Source organism: Triplophysa dalaica, chromosome 23 (genome assembly GCF_015846415.1).
Source record: "Triplophysa dalaica isolate WHDGS20190420 chromosome 23, ASM1584641v1, whole genome shotgun sequence".
Classification (NCBI taxonomy): domain Eukaryota; kingdom Metazoa; phylum Chordata; class Actinopteri; order Cypriniformes; family Nemacheilidae; genus Triplophysa; species Triplophysa dalaica.
The window spans coordinates 6,604,359-6,618,845 of NC_079564.1; the positions used below are offsets into that span (position 1 = coordinate 6,604,359).

At 38.9% G+C, this 14,487-nt stretch overlaps 1 protein-coding gene across 2 annotated transcripts in view; it reads right to left on the reverse strand.

Moving 5' to 3' along the window:
• prex2 (phosphatidylinositol-3,4,5-trisphosphate-dependent Rac exchange factor 2) overlaps nucleotides 1-14,487 on the reverse strand; it is a 98,490-nt gene that overhangs the window by 58,945 nt on the left and 25,058 nt on the right. For both annotated transcript variants that reach the window (XM_056738074.1, XM_056738073.1), the window contains exons 7-14: nucleotides 10,854-10,987; nucleotides 10,633-10,736; nucleotides 8,199-8,348; nucleotides 7,952-8,096; nucleotides 5,057-5,157; nucleotides 3,331-3,434; nucleotides 3,195-3,244; nucleotides 199-274 (exon numbers count right to left, since the gene is read on the reverse strand). In XM_056738074.1, the coding sequence (XP_056594052.1) occupies nucleotides 199-274; nucleotides 3,195-3,244; nucleotides 3,331-3,434; nucleotides 5,057-5,157; nucleotides 7,952-8,096; nucleotides 8,199-8,348; nucleotides 10,633-10,736; nucleotides 10,854-10,987 (864 nt within the window). The remainder of the gene's footprint in view (nucleotides 1-198; nucleotides 275-3,194; nucleotides 3,245-3,330; nucleotides 3,435-5,056; nucleotides 5,158-7,951; nucleotides 8,097-8,198; nucleotides 8,349-10,632; nucleotides 10,737-10,853; nucleotides 10,988-14,487) is intronic.

Sequence of the window (14,487 nt, forward strand, 5' to 3'; positions counted from 1 at the left end):
AAGATCCCGGTTTATTTTACAGATCGCACGCTCTTGCCGCATTTATAGGAGCTCGTTTAAAAAAACCCACCAAAACAGTTTCTATCTTGCCTCTAGGCTCCTTGCCTGTCAAGAATGTTTTAACTTTGACTTCCCCATGAGTGTGACTTTGGGCATAATTGTCAATTAATGGACAAATGATCATTACTGGAATCTTACCTGTGCTATGAGCCAGTCGATCAGCTTGTTAGCCATCACCACCGATTTATACGTTCTTAGATGATAATCTTTATCCCTGTGTGAACACAAGAAACATTTGAAACATTTACTGTGCTCTCTGTTCTACAGTAGACTCAACAGACAGACACACATTACAAGCGAAACATATTTCAACTTCGACCTTTAACCCTTCCCTTTCACTACATCCGCTTGACAAACCTCTCGAGAGCTGTTCTCAGCGTTCACATGAAAATTGTCGCCTGATTTTTCAAAACTAAGTTATGACCTTTAAAGTTTAACAGTGCCATATTTGAATCAATAAAGATCCTTTACCCATATTCTGGTCTTGTTGACTGTGCTATTATTAAAAGACTTAAACTGTGTTGGTGTGCTGCTTTCTACAAACACTGCACTTTGTGCGTTCTTTTTCATTTCATTGTGCGTCCCATAGCTGTATGACTTTCTTTCCTTTGCAGATCACAAAGATATGAAAAATAAAATAATTAAAACTGAACAACAGAGCTACCCATTCATTTCTATTGTATGGACGCAAAACGCATGCGAGTGAATGGGTACTGCTGTTGTTCGGTTACCAACAACATTTTTCAAAATATCTTCTTTTCTGTTCTGTAGAGGAATGAAAGTCATACAGGTTTGAAATGACAAAAGGGTGTCAGAATTTCCATTTTTGATTGAACTGACCCTTTAAGACTCAGTCACAGAGGGTTTCGCAATATTCCCAAACTAAGCAAATCTCTATAAGTATGTTCTGTACTGAGCAATGTTCTTGGACCACACCAACAACCAAAGCTTTGTTAATGAGAGAGACTGCGTCCAGGTTACAAAACCTGCTTCTCCACTCCAGTACAAGTCTTTCAGCCGACTTCATTCTGGCTACAGAGTCTATAGTGGGCCAAATGTTTTGTGGCTGGGGCCAGACGACGGGAAATCACGGGAATGAAATAGAAAAAGATTTTCCCATGAAGCCAGGGGTCTCCAAAGGGACACACGCTGTGTTAGGCCAGAGGGCTCGGGCTCTGGGAGGCCCACACCCTAACACTCTCACACTTACACACACACACAATGCTAAACTTAGCTGTTTCGAATTCACAGAATTCAAAGTTTTACATAACCAAACACCTCCAGATGACAGGAATTGTGCCTTGTTCTCTCAAAAGAATCCCACGAAACTGTCTCGACTTCTTGTATAATGGTGCGTGAAGGTGTCTGTTTCATTATAGAATGATTTTTTGCATGGACCAGAAGCTGGAGGCTGGACAGGCTATGCCATGGTTTAACCGCTCCAGACACGGAGTTAGCTCTTTCCTCTGCAGATGTACCCAGACTGTCACTGTGACAAATGGGGGTAAACAGCGTAAGCGCGGGCGCCCATATGCCTGGCACAAGAGCAGAACAGTTTGAAGGACAAATGTTTGCATGCCAACCAAAACTTTCATCTCCTCCTCTCTTCTTTTGTCATTTTAAACAAATCGTTTTTATTCGAAGAGAGAGATTTTATGATATTAAATTCTTTCAACATTTACTCACCCTCATGCCATTCCAAACTTGTATGACTTTCTTCTGCAGAACACAAAAGGAGATATTTCGAACAATGTTGGTAACCAAACAACATTGACCCCCATTGAATTTCATTGTATGGGAACGAAACCACTGAGACCTTTTTCAAAATATCTTCTTTTGTGCTCCACAGAAGAAAGAAAGTCATACAGGTTTAAATGACATGAGGGTGAATAAAGTATGCGAAAATTTGATTTTTTGATGCCTTTATTATGTTAAAAATTATTATGAATTTTATGTTATCCTACATGACTAAATATAATAGTGTCTCTAAACCTTGTTTTTGCCCAGTTTCATATATACAGTATTGCTGTTATGAAGTATAGCGAATGTTTCTAGCCTTGGATTCGAGGGAGGATAATATGGGTAAGCAGGGGCATCAAATCTATCCAGAGCCCCACCCCAACCAAGCAGGAAATACCAGAAAATCAAACCAGAGCTGTATTCTTCAATTATAACTAAGAAAATGAACTGGTATTATCATTCCATCACAAAATATACACGCTTAATATACAGTACACCAGAGTCCAAAAGTCTGAAAATACTAATGTAATGGACTTAAAGGAGAGACACGATTTAGACATTTTACCTTCCCTAAAATATTTGAAACTCTGGTGGTTAGGAAGTGGTTTCGACGCAGTACAACCCAAACAATTAAGGTACAATTTAGTCAAAAATTGTGAAAGCAGCCATCCAATCACTTGAACAAGAAAACATCACTCTGAATCCATTAGCTTTGTGTTTGCTGAGAGGAATTTAATGTCCTGATGACGGGTCAGCTGGCAAACTCTTAAATTGCACCCGGTTCACATTTAAGCCCGTTGGCTCATTTGCAGTGCAGTCTTGACACTGATTGGTCACACAGGAGCATGTCTATACAACTCCACTGACAGAAAACAGGCTGAGAGAGACAGGCACAGATAACCTAGTGTCAAGATGGTTTCTTTCAGTTGTCATTGTGTCCAACTGCATAACCTAGCACTAAAACAACACCTATGGACAGAATATAGATCTTTACTAAATAATGTTCAAACCAGATAGTGGAGAGAAAATAATCATTGCAGGATTATCTGACTTTAGGTCTCGGATAGTTCACCCAAATATAAACATTCTGTCATCGTTTATTTACCCTCATGTCATTCAAATCACTCTTTATTCAGTGAAACAACAAAAGAAGATATTTTGAGAAATGTCTCAGTGGTTTTCCAATGGAAGTCCACTAAGTCCAGTGTTACCAACATTCTTTGAAAGATCTTCTTTTGTGTTGTTGAAAAAAGTAAATACTTCCATCTCAATGGTTCCCAGAATGTGCTATCTTTAGACAGGAAATAGAAAATTCAGGTGGTATGAACACACCTGGCATAACTATGCGACATGGCACAGGTGTAATGAGCCGGAACTAATACTTTGGTCCTTACCTTACCACTGGGGTGAATAAACTGTGAAGTCGGCAGAAGAGTCTCACACCCTGAGAAGGAGAAGAGAAAACTGTAAGTTTCTATAAGGCACAGAGACACTGTGCCCGTTTAGCATAGCATGAGCCAGTTGAGTTACCTTGGAGATGATATCGTACATGTCACTGCGAGGGTGGTATGTGCCGTCATCATAGCGAAACCTGTAGAGAACTGGTTCAGGCTTAAACTGGTGCTTGTCTGTAACTGGATTGAGTTTCCGTAGATTAGTATTTTACATTTTATTTTTTGTTTAAAATGAGATGTTTGCCATAACATGGATTTATTCATTACATGTAAATAATATAAGTTATGTCATAATATGGTTTAGTGGATGGAAAAAGTAGTTAAAATTCTTGCATCGTTTGTTCACCTCAATGTCAGACAACTGTTTTTAGAGGTATATTGTAATCGTTTTTTCTATACATGGTAAAACTTCTTGGCATTTGATTTTCTTCTTTTAACTTACAAAAAGGCTTCTAGAGTTGTAAACACACTGTTCTACAAATAATTATTAGGCCGCATATATGCATACATACATATAGAGTTCATACTGTACATGTGTTGTTTAGCTATCCTAAGCTTTGGAATGACTGTATGACCTTTTTCTGTGGAACACAAAAGAAGATATTATGAGTAATGTCTCAGTGGTTTTGGAAGTCAATGAGGCCCAATGTTGTTTGGTTACCTGCATTCTTCAAACTATCTTACTTTGTGTTCTGCGGAAGAAAATAAGTCATACAGGTCGACATAAGTAAATGATGAAATAATTTGTATTTTTGGGTGAACTATCCCTAATGCCATAAATATTCTCTGTTGCTATTGAAAGTAATCTGTAAAAAGGAACTGGAAGGCTTTCAGCACTATGTGAGAGAAAATGTATGTAAAGTGTAATGTTTATGAAAACGAATCCTTCTGTTTATCGTCAAATGAATTCATCCACCTCAGCGAACACTCTGCAAAGCCCAAACGTATTTCTCACCGATCCCATAAACGCAAGTGAGCGGACGGGGAGCCCTAATGCTCGAATTTATTTCTCCCTGTTAGGAAGCGTTGAAGTGAGAAGTGATTTAGCGTGAACTTCTGGCTAACGGCCAGTCAGCCTTATTTAAGAAAAAACGTCTATTTGGTGAGCGTGTATCGAGCAGAACTTGTCCTCGAGACCCAAACAAATGACAAAGAAATAGCAGGCAAAGGACCAACTATTTCTCATACTATTAAAGAAACAGCGGGGTGTGAAGGAGCGAATATTTGTAATGCTTTAAATAAACACAGAGTTATAAAAAGACAGCTGCTCTCAGATAGTCCCAGAGTTCCTCGGGCCCAAGAACAATGATGATGTCAGAGCTCCTGAAATATTAAGAGATCCAGCCATCTGTATTACTTCATTAATATTGTGTATATTTAATAAAAAAATAAAAAATAAAATAAAATAAAATAAATAAAATAAAATGATAAAACAAAATGATTAATAAAATAAAATAAAATAAAATATAAAATAAAATATAGAATAGAATAGAATAAAATAAAAAAATAAAAAAATGATTTAAAAAAAACATTTAAAAATAAAATAAAGAAAACACAATATAACAAAAACCTGTAGTTAATTAAAGTATATTAGAAAATTACAAAATAAAAGTTATTTTATAGGGATGCGAGAAAGAAACCACACAGTTACTAAAATACTTTTTGTGTAAACTTATCCTCAAATTCAACATCTCTGTTTGTAAAAAACATTACTACTTCAGAAAGTTTTAGACAAAATTTGCATTTAGAAAGCCGGAATGTGTTGAAATGGGTTGAAAGATGACAGTATAGAGAGGACTAACCATGGTGGATGATGCCATTCTCTAGTAGAGCTTGGCCCAAGAGCACCCCCTCCTCAGGGTTATTGGTCTCTCCGATTTCCATCAGCCACGACACAAACTCGCTGCGAACAGAGAACCAGGAAACAAATAAATAATGTGAGGAAGAACAACAAGGGATCCACAAATTATATGAATGACTGTCAACAAAATCCATTAAAAGTGAGTGATGGCACCACAGAGAGGCGGTCAATAATTAATAGTGTTCCTGCGCTGTGCAGCGGAGGCTAGAGAGAAATCCACACACTCCTCCAAATGCTGCTGTAATGTAGTTTTCATAACATGACCTTTATTAAATTGTTAACGGAACAAGGCTAAGAAGAGATTTTGAGCTCAAAACCTCATGTATGTCTGCATGCCTCAAAACTGAATTGATCTTTAAACTATCAAACTTCAAATCTTTTTCGGCTGATAAACTGACTGGCTTGACAGAGGCTGAAAAATGGTCTTGTTGAACTTTTCTTGTCTAAATTTTCACATCTTTCAATTGTGTCTTGCTCAAGCTTTCTCTCTCCCCCACTCTCTTCCTCTTTCTCTCGTCTCTCTTGACAAGATTAAACTGACTGCCCTGTATAATTTTGTAAATTTCCTGGGCAAAACCACCGGCTCAGAGAAGAATATCTCATTCCCTGTCCCCACCTCCATCCATCCATCCCTGCTTCCGCAAAACCAAAACCAAAATGGCCCGTTCCACCAGTGTAATTCTGTGGTTCTTTCCAGAGTTTATGGAGCCCAGTGGTGATGCAGCGTGTAAAACATCTCAGACTTCAGCAGACCTAAAACCTCTGAGACTGTGTCAAGCTTATATCAGTTATGTACATAAAATGCAGACAGTAGACAGATGACAATTTGATTTCGTAATGGCTGTTATCATTTTGGTAATTGCTCCAAAGTTTACTTTGTACATCACACTATTATCACTTGTGTTTGAGAAGTGAACCCTCACCGAGACGGATTGATTTTACAGGTTTTGCTGTCAAATTGTTCTTGTTTCTATCTGAATTTCTTGAGACAAACACACTAACAGAAGAGATCATAGATAGAGAATTTTAAAGGAACAGTTCAACCCAAAATGAAAATTCTGTCATCATCTATTCAACCTCAAGTTACTTTTGAGGATGCTGTAAATCCCTTTGATCGCAGACATTTCTTTATCAAGACAGACACTAAAAGTCTTCTTTGTGGGTTGAGTGTTACAGCGTTGAGTCTCTTTGAAGTGTATGGTAAACGTCTTAAAACTTCAGATGTTTAAATTCTAAACCGCGTTTATCCGAGCTGTTTCTGTAAATTTATCAACCACACTTAAAACAAAAAACAACAGTGGATGAAAAACCCAAGACATCTTGGAACAATCGTAACATAATGCAGAAAGACATTCGCTCTTGACCCTTTCTATTACCCATGACAAACATTAAGCAGAAACCATGAAAAGGAAGTTGCGATTGATTTCTTTTCCGTATCGTGACATGTATTCGAGTGAAACTCGAGTAAGGTCCTACTGATTTATGGAGTGTCCAACAACAAGTTTATGTACATAGATGGTGTACAAACACTAATATTTCGATTCGTTCTGCAATTCATCTGTCTATTCCCCTCCTTTCCGCTAGCCTAGTCTGATGTGATTGGTCAGACATCAAGTCTGCTGTGATTGGTCTACTGCGAATGAGCCTCACGAGCTACAGTGTTTGAGGGAGAAGAGTGAAGTTTTTACGGGCCGTTCCTAGCAAAACGTAGGCGGGGACTATATGTAGTGACGTAAATCCGCGGCGGTTCGCGAAATCAGACTAGGGACGATTCGTTTGCATGATTCACAGTCGACTCCCTTTTTCCAAGCCGATAACTTTATTATTCATTCACCTTCGGATTTACAACTTGGCAGACTGCTTACTTTCAAAACGGCAACATTACCCACTGCATGAAATCATGAACTCATGATATGTAGTATTTAATTCTTTGATTTAAGATAACATGTTATTGCATGGGGACTTTATGAGGTCTGGTTTCGTTTTATTTCATCACTCTTGCAGAAAATGCATTTAAGGTGTTTTGTGTTTTAAATCAATAAGTCTACAAGCCCTACATCACAGCCAAACCAAGGCAAAATACCCTCTGTTATGGAACATCAGAGTGGCTTACATCTGATCGGCATCCTGGTATTCGGCAGAGTTCAATCCATCAGTCTCATTCATCATGTACGTTATATTGCCGTCTAATCTGAGAAGATAACAATCTCTCTGCGGTAGTTCCCTCTGTGTTGTCTGTGAGCATAAGATGGTGTTCTGCTGGCCGCTCAGGGTACCATTTTATAAAACAAGCCAGATTTACTCTGCTAAATAATAAACAGCCCTACAAACATCAAACCGATGATCATAAAAGAAGAATCACCAAAGTACGCCTGGGCTTGATTTCCTTATAACAAAGACAAATCATTTCAAAGCACACAAACAATAAGAGACAGATGGATTTCATGTTTCTTAAGGAAAAAGAGCACATTGAAGGCACATGTATGGAAGAAGGGTGCACTGCAAAATTACATTTTTAATAAAGTAAATATTCCCAAAAAATTAAGATGAACTCAAATTGAAATGCAGACAGTTTGCATTTTTTTAATTAAGCTTTGTAAACAGTTCAGATTTTGCAGGGTGAAATCCATTTTGGTCATGTTCCAGCAGTAAAACAGCAGCTGAAGCTCCCAGTCCTCTCAAGTGTCATGATGTTTCCAACCTTCATTCCAATCTCACACAACCGCTCACACTATCATTCTCAACATCCCACTATCTCTCTCACATGATACCACGGGTCATGAACCCTGATGTGATCTCTCCTGGAGTCCATCAAAGCCACACATTGCTGACCTACCTTCCGAGGAAGCACTTGGGGAAGGTGGTGAGTTTGCGCTTGCGGTCCTTAATGAGGTGGCCCTGTTTGCTCAAGAGGTTATAAAGCTTCTCGCCCTTCTCAGAGATCATGACCCAGGTGTCCTGCTCCATGCCCAGTCTCAGCGCTGAGAAAACAAATAGAAGGGAGAGTTTAAGGAGTTTTCTGCGTTCAATTTTTTAATGCCACGTATGGCTTTAGATTTACAGAAGTGACATTCGCTGCTCACTTTTTCGACGTTCCCTCTCTTTCAAAATGGCCTCCAGCCACTCGTGCTTCTCCTCCGGTGTCTTCGCCATGCAAACGAACCACTTGTTCTTCGCCGTGTTGTGGATCTTCCAGCCGTTGTTCACGATGTTCCCGCTGCTGTGATAATCCGCTGTGGAAGAACGTGGACAAATAATCAATGTCTGCCTGTCAGACGCCTTTTATAGCCCTCGTAAACTTCTTCCTCACATTTTCCAAAACATATTTTTTTTGCGCTGCCTGTGTTTGCTTACATGTGGCACGGCCAACGATCTTCTCGGCTTTGCATTCCTGCCTTGCCTCCACATTTCTATGTTGAACTATCTATCAAGCAGCCCTAATGACAAAATAGATGTTCTTGGCAAATAAACAATGCAGTGTGAACTGAAAAGAGAGCTGAAAGTGCAGGGTAATCGAAACATTTGCGACATATAATAGGCAACGAACTAAAACGCCTGCAAGGGAAATACCAGTCAGAGGATTTGTTTATGCTAATAGCTCTAATTTGAAGGTTATGAGAAATCGACATCATTTTTGGAATTATCCTGGGGAACATACAGAAAAAGACGCCCATCTTGAGGTATCCTCATTCCTTTAAAACTTTGAAGTTTGCTGTGTGGTGTTGTTTTACGCGTTTCAAGTGGGTTTTCTTTTACAAAGTAACTTTTCTTGATTTTCATCAATTGCGGCTCTATATAATGTGCAAAGTGAGTAAGATTGTGAGAATATGGAGGATAAACTGTCGTACAACAACTGTGAACTTAATGCTACTGGCTATTTGAAATGGCTAGGAGGCACTCAATATGTCCTGCACTAACTTCAGTGGAAATTATGTCAATACATTAAAGATCCAGTGTATAAAATTTTGCGCCATCTATTGGTGAGGTTGCAAATTGTAACCATCGAGTCATTTCTAGGCACTACGGTGGCTGACGCAGTACTAAGATGTCGTCACATTTTTGCTTCTTTGTCTTATGAGATACTTTTTACGAAATGCCCTCTATAGAGCAGTTTGTCTGTTTAAAGCTACTGTAGAAACAACATGGCGAATTCCATGTAAGGGAACCCTTGGTGTATGTAGATAGAAATAGAACATTCTAAGATAATAAGAACATAACACTTCACTATGTAAGGTCTTTAGAACCATCTGAAGACATTTATGAATATTATATTGCATTTGTGTCGATTAATCCTCCAAAACATTACACACTGGACCTTTAACAGCGCACAGGGAACTATCATTAGCAATTGTTTTGACATAAACTAACATCAACGAGGATTTATGACTGCTAAAAGACGATATTGTCCGTTGATGTTAGCTAATGCATTTAATGTTAACAAAAAAGCTATTGTATAAGTAAAGTGTAACTTTTTTATGCATTAGAAGCCAATCTTTCACACTATAATCATTTAATCGAAACGATTGTGTTTTCTTTCCCCCACTGGCACAAGTGTTACAATGATTTTGCCTCTCAATTCAGCACAGGAATTGGACAAATTACATCTCCGTTTCAGAGAAAGCCAGGCATCGATCTTTAGCGCTGGTGTGATAACAACCCCCCCAGGCAATGTCTTCCTTTGATTCAACTGAATCAATTTCACAATTGCCCTCAACTTCCAAACAAAGTCTCATTCATTTTCAAACAAGTTCTTGAACTTATAATTAATTTAATAAAAAAAAACATGCTTTTACCTGCACCATATTTCTTTCATCTAAACAATGAAAAACCACCAATGAAAGAGACACTCGCGACTTGGAAAGCACTCTGGTAGCCACGCACCAGAAGTCACGGATCACGTTTTTTCATTACGTACCAATAATAATCTATGTCTGGATTTACCGTAAAATGGAGCCATTATAGGGAGAATGAGAAAACACTCACAAGCAAATGTGGAATTCACTTCGTTTAGATTTTGTGGACTGAAACCTATCCATCACCAGAGCAGCCAGATATTAGGTCCGCCAGGGAGCAAATGATTGCTTCTACAAATATAACTGATAATCAGCGCTTCACCTCCGCCAAAACACACTGCATTCACAGTTCATCCAGTCACTGGCCTCCAACTTGTCATCCTGCCCAGAAAATGGCATTTTTTCTAACCTTTAGCTGTTAAAGTAGTTAGAGGCAAAGCCCACACATTTTGAAGCAGCGTATCTGTAGAAATATAAGCTACAGGGTGCCAAAAATTGGCTAAAACAAAACATAATTTATCACAGTTTTCCAAAATTTTCTCAATTCAGACAGAAGTTCATCATACGCCCAAGCCGAGAGAAAACTAATCTGTTTTTTATAGAAAACAGACCGATTTATATATGAGAACAGCTACTCCGAGGATAGGGAAGTTTTGCAGCGACACATTGAGTTACTAAAAGGCTACAATTCTCTCGTTCCAATGTTCAGAGAAAATAAACACACCTGTTCCATCATCCACATTCTCCACCTCCATAACCTCTGTATTGATTCGTCCCCGAAACAGGTATCGAGGAGCCTCGGTGGCCGTCTTACTATTCTTCAAACGCCTGCAACAGAAACAGCTGTCAGTGCTTCTTTAAGAACAACCATAACTTTGGGATTCCCTGTTTAGAGATAACACGTCCGTCAGCTGCAATGTTTGACAGAGTAAAGGGCTTGATCACCTGTTCTTCTTCTTGCAGTACACCAGGAGGTTGTCGAAGAGGAAGAAGATGCGTTCCTGGATGTTCCCCGCAGAGATCTTCAGCAGAACTCCCTGTATGAGCATCTCAGTGCAGCTGTCTGTGATGTTGGATCCCTGAGAATGGATAAAATCAGAGCGGAAAACTGAAGTCGTCCACAGGAAATCACAGTGTAAACTGTGTGGAAAGATATACGACTTTTCTATCGTACTTTTAGTATTTTTATGAAAAGACAAAAATGGTTATGTTGGGGGTGGGTTTGGGAAATCATCGTCTATACAAACACCCCAGCTCAGAATATGTGCTAACTGAAAGGCCATGATTGTGACATAACTGGGTGGGCCTCACAAGTCCGGAAAAGTGAAGCTACGGGCTCTGTGATCGCCCCCTGTTGGCTGGCTGCAGTATAGGTCGTAAACCCCACCATCTCCATGTAAATGAATGGGCATCACGTCAAATAAAAAAAATTCTTAAGCACTTATCACTCTGTAGTTTATTCAAGTGGAAACAAGTTTTGTTTAAGTTAGTTATAAGATGTTATACACCTTAATGCGTGGCTCCACATCACTCTCACTACTGTCCAGACTCCAAATGACGTCATCGCTACAATATGTCAGCGGCCATAACAATTTTCCACAATGTAATTGAGTAAGGTCGCATCATCCATCTTTTTTACAGTCTTAATGTATAAGTGCCGATTAAATTTTTTTCATTTTCAAGTAATTTCACAGCACGAAAGGACAGAAATCAAAGACTTCCATGTAGTCTGACATGTGATTTTCTGTAACACATTATGGTTGGAAGTGGGACAGTCCAACATTCCACCTCTGTCTCTAATACGGCACTCAAAGCGCTTCAATTTTCCCCATTAAATTTTGGGATCGTGTCCTCCACCATTTTGCTGTCCCAAGGACACACAGCTGTGCAGATGGTCAACAATAATGAGCAATCAGCCACTACTGTGGAAAAAGTGTTCTGCCATCCCATCTCCACCCACACCCTGTGAGAACAGACGACAACTTCCTCTTGAATTCCAGCTCTCCAGACAGTATATTACTGCAGAGATGATTCTCACAGTTACTGCGTAGTTAAAAAAAACATTAAAAAGCACTACATAAATTTCTACTTAATTTCACAACATTACACGTTTGTGTGTTTCATCTGTTTTGTATCCTGCATATGAGGTAACAGGAAGGCGAAGGGCCATTAATAACCCACCAAAGGCAAAACCAGATTTGGGAACTGCTTCCAAAAGGTCATTCTGTACTTCGTAAAAGCTGTTTTGTTAGAGCCATTGGACACAAAACAGTGCGTGTTACCAACCGGAGCACTAAAATCCCCCCGTTATATTCATTGGAGGACTCTGAGAAACATATGTGACAGCTCTAGCCACACCGACCAAACGTATGTAATTTCAGCCCTACCAGAAGGGGTGCGACTGTTCAGATATACGTCGCAGACAGAAACAATCTTGCAAGGAATTTGTAGTTCTTAAAACAAAAAAATCAGTCAACATCGTTTTCCAAACCCACGTCTGTGTTTCACGAAACATTCCACTATATTTTCCTCATAAAAATCTGACCGACTGTTTTTCATTCTGCGGTATGTTTTTACACTGCTTGATGCAAACACAGGAACCTGGCAGGGATCATTTCAACACGCGCCCTGAACGTTAGAACAACACAGGCTTTGCTTTGCAAAATTTCTTAAAACACAAAGGCACATGCAACGCTGCTGGGATCAAAATACTGACGTCCACTTATTTCTAGTAATGTTTAAAAATAGTTTGTTCACTGAGGCTTAATCGCTAAACACATGTCACACGTGACAAATACAAAATATTACAAAACACAGAACACAGTGATATTTGACAGGTCACAGAATCACTGAGCATATGAGCAAACACGTTCAAAGGACGTCTTCGTCATAAATGTCTAGTCACAAAATACGATCCAAAATATATCCATAGTTTGTTTTACTATTTATACACTTTGTTAAGGATGAATGCACCTGACTGAGCAAACTCAGGATGATATGAGAAGTTGTATGTGAGAGAACGGCACTCTTTTGTGGTTAACACATTGACCACAGCCATTAACTCAGTCTAGCGCCACTATGCCAAAGTGACTCATCAGCACCAGAACTTCATCAGAAACACCACCCACGCTAACAAAGTCCAGACTCTCCGTCTCTGTTTAACTCGATATACAAGAACGCACATTTAAAACGACCATTCCCCCAAATAAAAAACATGTTGTTGTTACCTCATACTGTTCCAAACCTCAATGATTTCTTACATTTACAGACAACAACAAAAAAGAAAGTGACCAGCGTTTTGTTGCCCTCCGTTAATGAATAAAAAACAATGAAGTGATAATGTGCAATAAGCAAATGTGTTGTTTGGAGTGACAGTCACTATCTTTTATTTTCTATTAAACTTGTCCATTAAACCCACCAATCCAAACCTGTATGACTTTCTTTATTCTTCAAAAACCCAAAAGAAATTTTAGTAACACTTTAATATAGTGACCAATTCTTGCTATTAACTAGTTGCTTAGATCCCTATTTTTAGTATTTTGGCTGTTTATTAGTACTTTTAAAGCACATATTCATCATGACCATACTCTACATTCCTACCCACTACCTAAACCTAACAATTACCTTACTTCCTATTAATAAGCAACAAATTAAGAGTATTGAGGAAAAAGTCTTAGTTACTGGTTTGTTAATAGCGTGAATTGCCCCCTATACTGAAGTGTGACCAAATGTGGTAAACCAAACAACATTGGCCCCCTGTTGACTTCCATTGTATGAACACAAAACACTGAGACTCTTCACAAAATATCTTCTTTTGTGTCCGCAGAAGAATGAGTCATATACAGGGTTCGAGCCACACGAGGGATAATAAATGACAAAATTTAGGTGAACTAAACCTTTCAAAGTAGAGTCATTTCATCTCACTCTGCCCCCGTTCACTGTGAGTTCACAATGTCTTTCGTTTCACCCCTTTCTCTCTTTCTCAAAAACCACAGAGCTTCCCACTCACAGAATACCTTACTGTACGGGTATATTACATAAGCCCGAAGCACACAACCGCACTAACCACACAATCACTGCTATTGTTATCTTTAAACAACAACCCCATGCCCAGTCACAAGTTATCACGGAAGAAATTTAAAAAAGCCATGGGGTACGTGTTTAGTATACATGTGAGATGTAAGCTTTCCTGCAGGTTAGTGGTAAGAACATGGCACTAACAACGCCAAGGTCGGGTTCGTCCACAGGATTGCACATGCTTAGAAACAAATGTATAGGATAATGCAATGCAAGTCCATTTGGATAAAGCGTCTGCCAAATGCATAAATGTAAATGTAACTGTTATGTATGTATGTTATTGTAAAATATAATCTGTGGTTGGTTTTTTAGAGATTTTACAAAAGAATTACTGCTGTATAAAATTAATATCAGATTTAATCTGGTGCTATGGTCAAACAGACATTAACCAGACAAAAATGGTCTAATTGAAGGCATTGATGAAAAAAGCAGACAGGCCTGGCGGAGTCTAAAAACCTCTCAGCTAAACTTGTGGGTGGAGGAAGAGGTTTTATGAATGGAG